At 40.7% G+C, this 14,380-nt stretch overlaps 1 protein-coding gene across 1 annotated transcript; it reads right to left on the bottom strand.

Annotated features, from left to right (window-relative positions):
• Positions 1-355: 355 nt before the first annotated feature.
• fcsk (fucose kinase) lies at positions 356-9,898 on the bottom strand. The gene is made up of 23 exons (XM_030784596.1): positions 9,817-9,898; positions 9,401-9,552; positions 9,247-9,297; positions 9,000-9,125; positions 8,132-8,204; positions 7,953-8,050; positions 7,553-7,633; positions 7,197-7,316; positions 6,845-7,016; positions 6,560-6,666; positions 6,259-6,360; positions 5,996-6,166; positions 5,776-5,849; positions 5,205-5,572; positions 4,872-5,088; positions 4,333-4,499; positions 3,718-3,945; positions 3,311-3,454; positions 3,021-3,140; positions 2,252-2,439; positions 1,588-1,687; positions 1,284-1,507; positions 356-427 (listed from the first exon to the last, which is right to left on the bottom strand). The coding sequence occupies exons 1-23, from the start codon at positions 9,896-9,898 to the stop codon at positions 356-358; spliced, it is 3,237 nt and encodes a 1,078-aa protein (XP_030640456.1).
• Positions 9,899-14,380: the final 4,482 nt, after the last annotated feature.

Genomic DNA, 14,380 nt, shown 5'->3' with positions numbered 1-14,380 from the left:
ATTTTATTATAAGGAGACATGGCTCTTATCGCCACAAATAAATGTGTGGGGCTTTTTTTTGTTAAAACAGATCAAATGTAACAGCAGCATTTCATTGTAAAAGAACTTTATTGTGAAAAGTCTGATTTGTAGTACAAACATAATGTCTTTTTTTTTTAATCAGCATAAAAATAACTTTTTAATATACTAACCATTATTGATTTTTTAACCATCTGTACAGACACATGTATATGACTGATACATTCAAAGATTCAGTGATATGTTCATTTTATTAAGTAACCCACACCCACTTTACTTTCAAGACCCAGTCAGGCTCAGAGAGTTGTCCCTTAATGAACGAGTTTGTCTCCTGTTTTCATGATGGTTGTGAGAGACAGATCCCTTCCATATCCAGTTCCACTGTGTGGATGCTGAAGTCCCCGAGGCACTGTAAAAAAGTGGGATTTTTTTTCATCTCTTTCCAGGGTTTTCACAGAAATCAGCTTTGAAATTCCACACATCACATGAAGGCAAGAATCTCCCTACTTTTTGGCTTTGATGCCCCTAACAGAAATTCAACACCTTCGGCCAAAGTGGCCACTGGGCCTTGAAAACATGTCCCTTCTCTCCTTGTCTGCCCTAATATTTTGCCCTCCTCTTTCCCTTTCCTTCTGGGCCATGACACAAATATCATATGTAAGACTTGGTACTTGGAAAATATCATTCATTAAACCTGGCATGTATCCTACTCTTAAGTAAATGCTGTTGGAGCAATAACACACCCATGTCAGATACTTCTAGAGCAGATCTACATGTACTTACATTAAGGTTGTGTCACTCTTTTCCATTCACACAAAAGATGTAGGAACTGTTTTTAATGGATGATTTGGTGTTAAATCTAGTAGTGGCTTTTCTGTTGCATCATTTTCCTTTAATAACATATTGTTCAATAAACATTAAATATTAGATATTCTTGAAGGGATAACACGATTTAATAACGGTATAACATGTCATAACCCTATGAACATGACTATGTATTGAAGTGATTCGGTAATGTGCACTGATGATGTTAATTCTTCCTGAAAAATGAACAAAGGATATATGGTTTGTTCTGACCCATTCAGTGACTGGCACAGGTAACCGTAACAGCACTCACACATTACTTAGAGGACAAGCTGCTCACATAAATTTCAGAACTCACATTGAGCTTTTTTCCTATCCCCGTATGCTCGGTGCACATTTTCCCCACGCTCCTGCTGCTCACCTGTGTGTTGTTTGAAACCTGTCTGTCTCTTCCTGCTCACCTGTGTGTTGTTTAAAACATGTCTCACTGTCTCCTCCTGCTGGGCTTCTTTGGTCAGTAAGAGTAGGAAACCTCCACCTCCTGCCCCCGTAAGGCTCTGTCCTAAGGTCAGAGGTCGAAGGGCATTCATCATGATCCGCACAGCCGCTGGCTCACACCCAGGTGCCATTACTTTCTTCTGTTTCCAGTAGTTGTCAAGGCAACGCCCTAGTTTACAGAGGGAACCTGAGGAAAGACAACAGCCATAGATTTAGAAGCTTTACAGTAAGGATCCTGAGTTATTATCCGCTCTACTTGTGGCGTACCCTCTCTGAATGCCAGACCACATTCCTCTGCATTGGACACTAGCTGCTCAGCATTCTCCACAATGGAGGGCAGGCGACCATACCAGCTTCGCACCACGTCCTAGAAAACATCATAAAAAGATTAAACTTTCCAAACTGTATTACACAGAAAAATGAATCTTGAACTCCATTCATATTCATGAAATACTGATGCAGAATTAAGGTTGACAATGAGCATTTCTTTCAGTTTTTCCTAATTGTTTGTACACATTTCCTGAAAGTGTACCACTCTCACTACAGCACATATAACTACACATAACCGTTGTCAAAATGGACCTGTTTTGGAAGTGTTTTCAACACCAAAATCACACTTTGCAACCAAGTAATACAGACAAACTTTATGTCTCATAATGATTACATATAGGTCCCACTTTGAAATGCTTCAGTACATATAGTGGGAGTACTGACTAACAGAATTTGTGCAGAGAGGGAAACTTAAGACACGCCTTAGGAGAGAGGGAGTCAACAGGAAAATGTTTGATTAAAAGAGGTTAACATAATTTTCTAACAGAGAAATTCTGCTTCAGTGATAGGAAAGCTTTGTCTGAAACCATCCAATTGAATAGAGACAACATTCACTCTTAGAGCAGATTATAATGAGAATGAGAGTGAATTGAAATGAGACCTGAAGAAGGTTACGCGCCAGCCGTGTCTTGCCTGTGTACACCAGTAAAAGGTGCTGTTGTAAGGTAGACAGGAAGTCTGTGGAGAGCGAGAGATGCTCCACTTCCACTCTGAGGGGCAGACATGCTTTGGAGCGAGCCACCTTCACTCCCCCCACCAGTCCACCCACCTGGTCCTGCCAGCCACCACCTGAGTCAGAGAAGAGAGAAAACATCTCATTTAAACTCTCAAAGCACATGGAACATGCTGGATGTTTCATTACACTAGGATAACTGTGCAGTTTATACCAACATCACTGAGTGCCTTAATTCCTTCACTATACAGCTGGTTTGTATGTTTCCTTTCATAAACTACATATAATTTGTTAATGTAATTGTGGTGCATGTACCTATTTGATTCCTGTTTTTTTCTGTTTTTCTCATTTCAAAGGTTCTTTTTATCTATTAGAGGTTCCTCTGGAGCAAGAGTTTTGCAAAAAAGGCAAAAAGGTTCAAAGTAACATGTTAATCTAAACTTTGCCTCTCTCAATTAATCGTCATGAAAGTTTCGGAATTCATTTTCCACCCCTAAAGCACTTCATCACCTCAACCCCGTTCATTTTTCTTAGTCTGTGGAATTCTAAAACTGCACTCAGGTCAATATTGTGCTGAGGTCATTTTTGCACTGCCCTAGAATGTCACTGTCAGTTGCCCAGATCTAAATCTGTATTAACAGAGTTGTTAAATAAGTGTTGAGTTTCTTCAAACGGAGGTTTAAAAACCAGTTGTCACCTGTGGTCAAGGTCTGCTCCAGGTGCAGTACTGCATGGATGAGAGAGTCCGTGTCATAGGTCTGTCCAGTGCATCTGTATACAGCAGCCAGGACGGCCCCGGCCAGGATACTGCTCGTACCTGAGTATGAGCAAGAAGAGGCAAAACTAAGTACTGTGGTAACTGCTTCCTGTTCTTCTGTCCATGTAATCTGTGATTGCATTCGTGACAGAATAAGAGAATGATGAGTATAGACTGACGGTTTAAAGGGCAGGCCATATTTCATATCTTATTTCATAAAGGGCGCTTACCCAGACCAGAACCGTGAGGCAACAAGGACCAGCTGTGGATCTCTAGTCCTCCACCCCAGCGCTGTGACAGCTGTTCCTGCAGAGACTGCTGAGAAGGGAGGCTAACCAGACCACTGCACACACACACAGCCTTCAGCAGTGCACCTACAGGTATTTATATCAGATATTTAGAGTGAATGCATATTATTTTTAGTCTTCCCAGTCATTCTAATAGTGTCAATGCTATCCATAAAATATAATTATAATAGCTTTAATGGAAATATTAGAAATGATCTGGGTAATCATAAGTATGAGGAAACATACATTAATCATAATTATGAAAAAAGACCAACGTCTTAAGTATTGATCTGGTATTTTCTTTACTACTAGTCAAAGATTCAAAAGTGTAGACTAAAGTCATTTCCAACCAGGAGCATGGGGTTGACAGTGGTCCTCTAGATCCTCCAGCACTTCACACACTGTTTCCATAGTGACTGTGCAGTCTGGTGCCCCACTGGAACTGACCAAAACTAGACGACATTCTGGAATACGGCGGACCTTGGCTCCAATTGGCCGCTTCCCATCCACCTTTACAGCCACATTCACCACCGTCCCTCCATGTTCAAATGCGATGGGAGGGGTATCACTCCAGCCACCTGTGTTTAAGGAGGTTTTCTGATGTAATTGAGGATACTGACGTTATGTCTGGTGTAATGCAAGCTTGAGGAGAAACAAGAATTGCAAGAATGTTGTGGCTCTATGTATGATTTTTTCCGTTTTGATTGACATTTAAAGCCAGGGCTAAAAGTCTGAGTGTCAATAAGGAGTCAGTTTAAATGTGCAGTTCAAAAAGTTCTATTAAACAAGTTCTACTAGTCCATTAAGAGAAAACCCACAGTAAATGATAAAACAGTTTTTTGAGGCCATTAATGAAGTATGCACATCTATTTTCTAGTGCAAATCTATCATGACAAAAAGAAAGTTGGCATGTAAAGATATTTATGGAATGAAAGGCGGACGCTGTTATATGGAAATGACCTTACCTGAAAGGTCCAGTCTAGCAGGGCACTCCACCTCCTGCCATTCCCCCATAGGGGGCATTATGCCCTGACCGATAAATACAAATTTCTGGGCTGACATCACTGCCTGCCGCAGCAGTATCTGCCCCGCCCCTTCATAATGCCTTGCGGCACGTACCAGAAGATCTGGCCTAAACAAAGCAGGAAGAGCCAGAAACAGTCATGTTCTCATGAGGTCATTTTTTCCAAAATCAAGTGGTCTCGACCACACTCAGACCGATTTTTAGGTGAGTCTCACTACAATCTTTGATTGGGTTGTTTAGGAAAAAGTGACCTAACCCCCTGTGGATGCATCAAATGAGGACATTACATTAACACTAGAGATGAGGGCTCTGCAATTATCAGATAAATGAAAGATAGAGGCACAGGTATACCATCATTTATATAAAACATACATTCAAATTAGCATCCTTAAATGGCCTGAATGCATACATAATCAAAACAGATGAAATTAAGTCAATCAACAGACACAATCTGTATTGACCTCGATAAATCATGCTAACCTGCTCAGCCACTTGAGTCTCTCACTGGCAAGAGCGTGTATGCCAGCCTCCAGTTTGCCCTCTTTCAGAAGGCTAAAGGCTGGAGCCCAGGCAGGATTAGCAGCAGGACCACTCCTCAGACCCCCACTACCCTCTCCAGCAAGACAGCCCAGCACGTCAGCTATACTGGCCAAAGTGCGCGCAGCCACTCCCAGATCCTCACTGCTCCCTGCTGCAACTATTAGCATGAGAGCCAGGAGATGAGGAGAAGAAATGAAGTTGCTTTAGTACGTAGACCCATCGAGTCTTGTGGAAGCAAAGCTTGGAAGAAAACTCAACACCCCCTCTACTCACCAGAGTCTAGCATGCGGAGGAGTTTTTCTTGCTGGCCACCCAGCACTGCTGCTCTGATGCTTGGCAAGAGGCTGAAGTCTAAGTGACCCTTCAACGTGTCTGACACTCTCCTCCGTGCTGCCTCAAAGAACAATTCTTCCCTCCGGCGTAGCTCCCCGTCCTGGTCTGTGAGAGCCAGTACCTCCCTCAGGGAGAGCCTCCAAGCGCTCCTCCAGCTTTCTAGTGATCCTTGCCCTCCCAGGAGCCAGCAAACCCCTTCCAGACCTGCAGCACCCCCTTGTGGCTGGAACACTGGGAAGAGACGGGCATCTAAAAGACAAGGAGCTGTGCTACACTCACTTTTCCAAGATGCCCACAGCTCTTCAGGTCTGACAGAGAGAGAGAGAGAGAGAGAGAGAGAGAATTTTAAAATTCAGTGCAAAACGAAATAATGTATCACAACTGCTAAAGAAACACTGACTTTAATCCGATACCACAGATTTGATGAAGTCTCCATATGATGAAGTCTGTGCAACTACCGTGGTCATTTTCCGACATTAAAACAGTTAAATAAAGGGAGATGAAGTCCTACCGAATCCCTGTACAGCTGTAGAATTCCGTCCATTTTTGATTGAGGAATGTGGCACTGGCATCTTCACTGCGGACCTGAGGGTGTGAGAGAATGTCTTACAAAACAATTGACAATAGTTGATAACAATTCTCTGTTTCAGATTTTTTTTCTTTTTTTATGACTGTTCCATACAAAATTAGAAGGAAGAAGAAAGAACTAATGATAAGACATTTAAAATTACTTCTAGATTGTCATGGGCCCCCAGCACTGTGAAGACAGTTAATTTCAGCTCTCCAAGCTGCACACGATGTCCCTGGATGATGATGTCTTTGGTTAGAGGCAACTGATGAATGTAGGATGAGGTGTTCTCTAAGCCTGAGAATAAGCATCCAGAATTCACTTGGAGTGGTCCCTAAGGAGATAAAATTAGGTTGGTTTATCATTGACTCAGTTCTCAACATATTTGAGTGCCTTTATCAAACTATGTTTTGAGTTCATCCTGACCTGAAGGTGGCAGTGTTGAATTATTGCTCCCTCTGCCACGCTAACGTCTCCTTCCAACACACTGTTGATTACTCGGCCACCTGAACTCACACACTGGCCATTCTGTGGAAGACACAGAGAAAATTAAACACGTTATCCCAGCATATCCCAAAGGGACATCATTTATTAAAAACTTAAATAAGCCTGTTTTCCCACTTGTAAGTCATTTTGGATAAAAGTGTCCGCTACATAAATGTAAGGTAATGTAATGTAAATGCAAATGAAGAATCTTTAAATTCATTTTAGATAATGAAAATCTCACTTGAATATGAGAGAGAGTGTCTCGTTGTCTCCCTTTTTCTGCAAGACGTTTAATGTGCTCCCAGCCTGACAGGGTCAGATAGTCATAGCAACCATCCGGAATGTAAACTGAAAAAATGAGATGACCACCATTTTTGCAATTTAAAAACAAAAAAATAGCACTTTCTGTCAATAAATTTCAGAAGGTATAACATTTTTGTGCTGATCACAAATGTTATATATTCAGATAAACACACATGTTGAAATTTAAGGTATAATTATGTTTCTAGTAAGTGCACTGAAATACCCATGGTGAGAGGAGTCCCTCTCAGTGTCCTCCATAACACAGATCGCGCATTTCTCACAGTGACCCCCTGTGGTCCAACAGGGGAACTGCAGCCTGGACGCTCCTCGTTTACAAACTGAGCCTCACTCACGTCCGTGCAAAGGCACATCAATATATCCAAGAAAAGAGAAATCTTCATAAAAGAACACAAACAAGCAACAGAAATAAGTGAAGAATGAAAATGAGAAGAAAATGACTGACACAGGCCTTTCATTAGAAAAACTGCATAAATACACATGCAACTAAATTTCAAAGAGAAAGTCTGGGTGCAAATACAGACCCTCAGATGGGAAAACAGGATTAGATGACAGACCTGCAGAGAAGGGGCTCCAGAGTCCATACCCAGGTAAGTACATCCATCCAGTGGAGGAGTGACATGTGTTTGAAGGAGACGTTCTGACACCACTTTACACAAGAACACTGGTCCTGACACCTGTGCAGCCAACACAACATGGATCTACTCTACATAATCACCACACAGCGTATCTAATGCCACGAAAAGCTGTTCAGGAACAACGCTGAATGCATTTCTTCGTCTTCAAAACTCTTTCACACACAAATAAGAGGCTGAATGGCTTTGGACCAATATCTCACATCTCAAATCTCCACCTATGATTAGTGTATTTATTCTAAAAATCCCTCCTTTGGCCAATCCCAACCCTGGCATACCAGTGGCACTTTTCCATCAGGCAGAACAGCTTGACGGATCCTTTCTTCTGAGCCTTTGTAGATGATATTACGCACCCCTCCCTGCCAACAGAAATTTGTTTTAAAAACAGTTTGGAAAAAGAGAACTGTCAAATCATTATTTAAGCCAGATCTACTATTCAGAACTTTGATTAAACTAAGTGCTGAAACTAAGTGTTGCATAAATATAGCCACAGTATAAGTAAATGACTGTTTTATGTTCACAAAACTTTTGCAAGCCCTTTTTCTTACTTAACTGATAAGTAATTGAGAAAATCAAACGTTACTTAGAAAATTAAAAAAAAGGAGAGGTGTCCCCAAACTTTGACAGGCAGAGTAAGAATATCAACATAATGTATGTAATACATTTCAGAGCATGTACCTGTCCATCAGTGATATACACTCCATGGCTCACAGCGTAAGGTACATCACCAGGCAGTGCCAAGACACGGACTCCAGAAAATCCCTCCCATGACATCTCTGACAGAGATACAGTAAACCCCTGAGACATGTGTATCAAGCATTCGTGTGAAAGGGTGTATGCTGGCAGGGTGGACTCACCAGGTGTGCTATGGAGTGTTAAGATCATGTCAGTGCTGCACACCCATACTCCTGGAGGAGAGCCAGGACAGATCTGAAACAACACCAAGAGGCAACATATGACATAGTAAGTCACACTCGGCAAAAGACTGAACAGACTGAATAACAGCAGTATTTAGCTAAGGAGGCGCAAGGTTTTACAGTGTGTAATTGCTTTTTAAGCCAGAATCACCATTTCTGTCCCAGAAGGATATTTTTATCACTGACTTGCCTCTTACCACCAGGGTGGCATTTGATTGTAGACTATGAACAAGGCCGGTGGACTTTTGCCAGTTGAACCACCTTTCCCACTGGGTGGAACAACATACATTTGCATCATCTACCAGCAAAGTTTACTGCTGTTTGGAGAGAGTAAATTTTGATTTCTTTAATTGTTACCTTAATAACGGTAAGTGGTATGCTGGGGGGAGGGGGGCGGTTATCCCCCAGTCTGGCTTTTGAAGGTAAACAACTATTCATTTGTAATAATATGTGAGTCTCTCCCCATAATGGATAAAGGCAGATTTTACATATATGTTACCTCATTTTCCACCCCAGTGACAAGAGAACTCATGGAAGATTTTAGTCTAGCTCCTTAACACTGAGACGTACTTAAAAAAAGGACAATGGTAATGCTGACTGTGTAATCAGCATACCTGGCCAAGCTCCTTGAAAATAAAACCAAATGACTTGAATTATGTCCAAGTAAGAACGACTCTGTTTGTTTGAGGGTTCATCTAAAACCAAGGTTATGTTCTCAGGATCTGAGGACTGTGTGTGCATTTAGCACAACATGAGTGTCAAGGTCAGTCCCTTTAACTGTGTGTGTGTGTGTATGTGGGTTTCTAACCTTGCTTGAGAGGCACTCCAGGAGTATATCTAGGCAACAGACAGGACCCTCAACTGTCCCCTTAGGTCCTGTAATTGGCATCCAGCAAAATGCCCTGCTACACCCATCCCAGGGGAAGTCTCTTCCCTAATGAGAGAGAGAGCAAGAATCAGAGTTATTCTAAATAACTTCTTGTGCCGTGAGTACCACAGACGTCTTTAATTTGCCATGTCTCCTTTCCCAGCTCCACCCTGACTTTGCTTCTCACCGTGTGCAAGATGAGAATGCGAGCATCATCCAGGACATCTGCAGTCACCACCTAAACATAGCGTGACTGTTAGTGCCTACATATCATTGATCTATAATCACAGCTTGACATGACAAGTAAGTGATGACTACAGACTAAAAATAATACTGCTTACTGTATGCCCAGCTCTGGCACTGAGGTGTTCTGCAGCCACTAACAGGGCGTTAAGAGTGGCTCCTCCACTGCCCAAACGTTCCTGAGGGTCTGACACAACGAGCAGAAGAGTTCCTGATGGAATAGTTCCACGCTGCTGGCGCACCTCCAGCTCTAAAACGCAACAATTAGAGTGTGTCGGTGATTAAAATTAAATTAAATAACAGTGAGCACTGAAGTATTAAACCTTTCGCCTGGAGTGAGTGCAACACCCATCTTTCAATAATGGATTTTCAGTTCAGAGTGTTTACTTAAAAGAACGAGTTTTCCACCAGTGCACCCTGCACGTGATACAGGAAGTATAAGGAAAAACGTTGTCACACGATCTTTCTATGCAGTTATTGTGCTATTTTAGGCGCTACTGCAATAATATCTCACCCCTCTGGAAAGAATAGACACTGTCTTTATGCTGACAAGTCAGTACGATAACCGTCCAGTTGAAAACCCCGTCCTTAGCCATGCAGATATGTTTCCGATATAACCTAGGTACAGCGAGAATCACAGGACAGCGGATGATACACTGAATGTATGTTAGTGCACCTGAAACTCCAGATAAACGCCAACACGGATCACAGGACACAACAGGAAGGTATGTCTATCGAGAATGACAGCTTCTCTCACGACTTATAGCATTTAATGACCATAGTGCGCAAGGATCCCTAAGCGCCCCTATCTTGTGTATAACCAGCGGCAAATATGGCTAACACGACAGCGACTGACGACAAAATAACTGTATTTTTATTCATTTCCCAGCACATGAGACTTCAACACAAGTTTTTTTTTTTTTATCTGCTTCCGAAGCGTAATCTCCGATGCACCGGGCGCCCAAGGCTTACTGGGTATTGTAGTCTTTGTTTGAAAATAGTCTTAAGTTTGTCATTTTTGGTTCAAGCACGCCTAGCAGAATAGCAGAAACGTTACATTAATCAAACACACAAAGATATTATTAAAGGTTCTTATATTCATATTCATAAAATAATATTACGGATTAAGCAAACACAATAATGATGTAAGGATGAAGCAAACATTTATTTATTTTTAAGGAACGACAAGTCATTTAAAACAATACTTTCCACTTTCCACTATGAGGAGCATTTTGTGATTACTTGGAATTTATAAATTTACGACATAAAAGTTATGGTCATCACACACCAGCATTTACAGTAGTTGTTCTGTATAGCCGCGTACCCTACGCCGTGGCCTGACGCGCACCTCCCCAGAAATGTAACTACACATCACGGCAACGCAGACAACAACAACTGTGATTGGACCAAATCGAGGAGAGGTTAACTGAGAAGTCCGTAAAAACGTACATTTGTACGACTCTTCTTCGCCGTAAAGGGGGGGGGGGTATTCCTGATAATATGTTTAAGACACTTAACTAGAGTAATTTTAATTTTATTTGGAAAAATAGACATCATTATAATAGAAAGGGAGACATTGTTAAACTGCTGGAAGAGGGGGGATTGAGTGCCATTGATTTTGATCCTATGAATGGTACCCTAAAGTTGAAGTGGTTACAAAGTTTTGTAAATCAGAATTAAAGCTTTTTGTTTAACCTACCTTCAAAATTGTTTATGGATTTTGGAGGTTTACAATTCCTGTTGAAATGTGATTCTGAGATTAGTAAACTGCCTGTCAAGTTATCTACATTTCACCAACAAGTCCTCCATTGTTGGAAACTGATCTATAAACATAATGTCTCTCCCCATAACACACCAATCTGGAATAACAGATGTATACTGATAAAGAAAAAGTAATTTTATTGTAAAGAATGGATGGAACATGGGATATGGTCTATTAAACATCTAATGGATGACAGAGGCAGTATGTTGAACTACAATGAGTTCAGTTGTTAATACAATCTAACATATGCTAATAGAGAATACTGTGCTGTGATTAGAGCAATTCTACAAGCCCTTGTAATGTGTGTAATTTATTTTGGGAGGATTTTAACGATTGGATACTGAATAATAATTTAATTATGCCAGCCCTTATGTATAGCAACATTGGATTTGGTTTTATAATGGAGGACAGAAAATTGGAATTCTTGTTCAATAACTTGATAATACTCGCCAAATATTTTTTACACAAACGTAAATTTCTAAAATCCACGCCACGTTTCTCTATATTTTTGAGTTGTCTCGTTATTTAGATTCAATGAAATTGATTAGATCTAAGAATGCCCTGTATCTGTATGAGCTTTTGTCGGTTTTTTCATTTATTTGGACCCCAGACAGAAGTTGAAATAGATTTTTTGTACATTTATTTTTTAATTTATGTACATTTACCAGGCTGAAGTTTAATGCCATGTTGCCACATCCGGCAAGGCACTTTTCTCAAGTCCTCAACATGTTTGCTAAATGTCTTGGAGTAGCATAAGAAAATAGTGGAAAATAGTACTCATCGTGAAGACCCTCCTGACCAGTCTCCATACACCTCTGGAATGCATCTTGGGTGTTAGTGAAGCCAAATGGTATTCGAATCCACTCATATAAACCTCAGGGAGTGCTGAAGGCTGTGACATGTCTTGACCTTTCATCAACAAAGCCTGGATGAGAAGCACTGCCCTGGTCGAGGATGGAGAACCAAGTGAATCCTCCCAGGTTTTCCCGTAGATTCTGTATTCGCGGGAGCGCATGTCGATTTGGAATGGTCTTGTGATTTAACTCTCAGAAGTCGACACACAGCCATAGACTACTGTCTTTTTTTTGCACACAGATGATCGGCGAGGAGTATGACGGCGTGGATTTCTTAATCCAGCCTCTTTCAAGAAGGTTTTAGACATAATCTTTCACCTCTTTCCACAGCGGTTTAGGAATTGAGTCGTAAGCCTTTTGAACCAGAGTTTCGTCTTTCAGATTGATCTTTAGTTGCAAATTTGGAATACAACCTATGTCTGCATCTTCGTTAGCAAAGACATCGGATTCCTCATAAAGCATCTTCCTGACAATCTGTTGCTCATGCTCATGGAGTTGAAGGGTGGATGCCATTTCTTTTTAGTGAAATGAGATTTGTGGTGCTCACTTCTGAGATCTGAGTGTTTCTCACTGTTAGTTGCAGACTGAACTTGTTGAAGAGCACTCTGACACACTGTCTATCACCCATGTAACAAAATCCATACCCCAAAGCATGGCTATGACAGCAGTGTATTTGTAGTGGTAGAGAGAACACTGAGCAGAGCCAAATACAAGCAAATTATTGAGGATAACCTGCTTCACTGTGGAGAAGACCTTACACCTAGGGCAAAAACTTGTATTACAACATCACCCTAACCTAAAGCAACACTGCTGTACTTCAGAAAAGCAATGCGATGTAACTCAAGTGGCCGAACCAGAGCTGAATCCCATTCAGAATCTGAGGCAAAATGTAATTTAGAATTTTATTTTAGTAACTTTTGTATTTTAATTTGGAGCTGACAGTATCTGTGACATTTTTAAGTAAATCACCACAGCTCATTTACTTGATTAAATAGATGGAGATATAGAGTAAAACACAGTGCTCAGAATGATTATATTTAATGGTTATAATATATATATATTTTATCCTAATCTTATCTTAACCACATTTTATGGGCTTATATACTGTATGTGTAAGACATAGACAAAGGCATACAGTTTGACATGATTTTTAAAATCAGATTCAGCACTAATCACAGCTGTGTACTGGTAGTGTTAGCTGTTTGTTACTGTCATTCTCACATTCCCACCCCTATACTCCAAGAAACGATACAGGTGCATTCATATTGTCTTAATCAGTGAGTTGCGAGGTGGTATACCTACTAATAGAGAGTGATTAGTTTTTGTTTTTTTTTTTTAAACAGAATCAACTCTTGCAAATTGTGTCTCTTTTTTTGTTTTATTGAAAACTTAATAAAATATCACATTGTTCTATATTTAACTTGGTTTCCCTCTCCATCACATTCATGATTATCCAAAGAAAGCAGAAAGTTCTCTGTTTTGACAGAGAGACACCTGACAGAGAGAAGCAGACAGACGAGACTTACAGCTCTCATGAGGAGTTGTTAATTGATCTCACTCACATTAGAACACAGTTACATCATCAGTGAATAGCATGGTCCTGTCAGGAGAGCCTGGAGCTTTAGCATGCACAGTCACAGAAACCTAAGGAGTCACATTCCCATAGCAACAAAGACAGGGGTTTCTGAACCTTCCATTAGACAATTATGACACAGGACAAGAAACAACTTTACAGAATGCCAGCTTGATGTTTTAGGAAGCAAAATTTGAAGGAATCGGAGCATCTGTTCAAAATCAAAAACAGAAATTCAGTGCATGACAGTAAACCTTCTGGGCTATTTGCAGTGCAACTTGAAAGCATGGCACAGTCTTCTACTGCAAGTCAGGGTTTCATGAAATGGCAGTAGCATGGGCTTACCCTCACCCTCTTCAAAAATTTCAATAATAAAATAATGTAAACTCTTTTTTCCTTTCTTGGCTTTAATTACTTCAGTCCTAATGATTTCAAAAACACCACTGCCCTTCTTACTTAATCTGAATAATAATAACCAATAAAACTGACCAAGAGCCAGCAAATGTAATACTAGCGGAATGTTCCAGTAATAATGGATGCATATGAGCTGCGGACTGAATCCGAAGATTCTGTTACACATGATTTTCACTAATTTATGCGCACAGACTGTTATTTACTCCCACTCCCCTGGCCACATGACACTGTAATCAAGCTGAGGTGTTTTAGCCTTGATGTCAAAAATTTCATCCAGGAATATGTCCAAACTCAGAATTTGAAACTCTAACTTCAGAACAGAGTTTTCAGTGCACTGCAATAGACCCAAGGTATTTCCAAAGGCAGGTCTGGCGGACAGACATTAAATGAGAGCATGTATTCTGGACATGATTTCTCCTTCTACTCCAATGTTTATACATCACACAAAAGGCCCATTTAATACCTAACACAACAC

Source organism: Chanos chanos, chromosome 1 (genome assembly GCF_902362185.1).
Source record: "Chanos chanos chromosome 1, fChaCha1.1, whole genome shotgun sequence".
Lineage (NCBI taxonomy): Eukaryota > Metazoa > Chordata > Actinopteri > Gonorynchiformes > Chanidae > Chanos > Chanos chanos.
This window is presented reverse-complemented; position numbering and strand designations above follow the sequence as displayed.

Excerpts from the sequence above, each read along its gene's own strand:
- fcsk (XM_030784596.1), bottom strand. The coding sequence starts at position 9,898 with ATGGCTAAGGACGGGGTTTTCAACTGGACGGTTATCGTACTGACTTGT. Across the intron at positions 7,634-7,952 it reads TGTATATCACTGATGGACAG|GGAGGGGTGCGTAATATCAT; the intron begins GTACATGCTCTG and ends TTCTGTTGGCAG. Across the intron at positions 4,500-4,871 it reads AGACTCAAGTGGCTGAGCAG|GCCAGATCTTCTGGTACGTG; the intron begins GTTAGCATGATT and ends TGCTTTGTTTAG.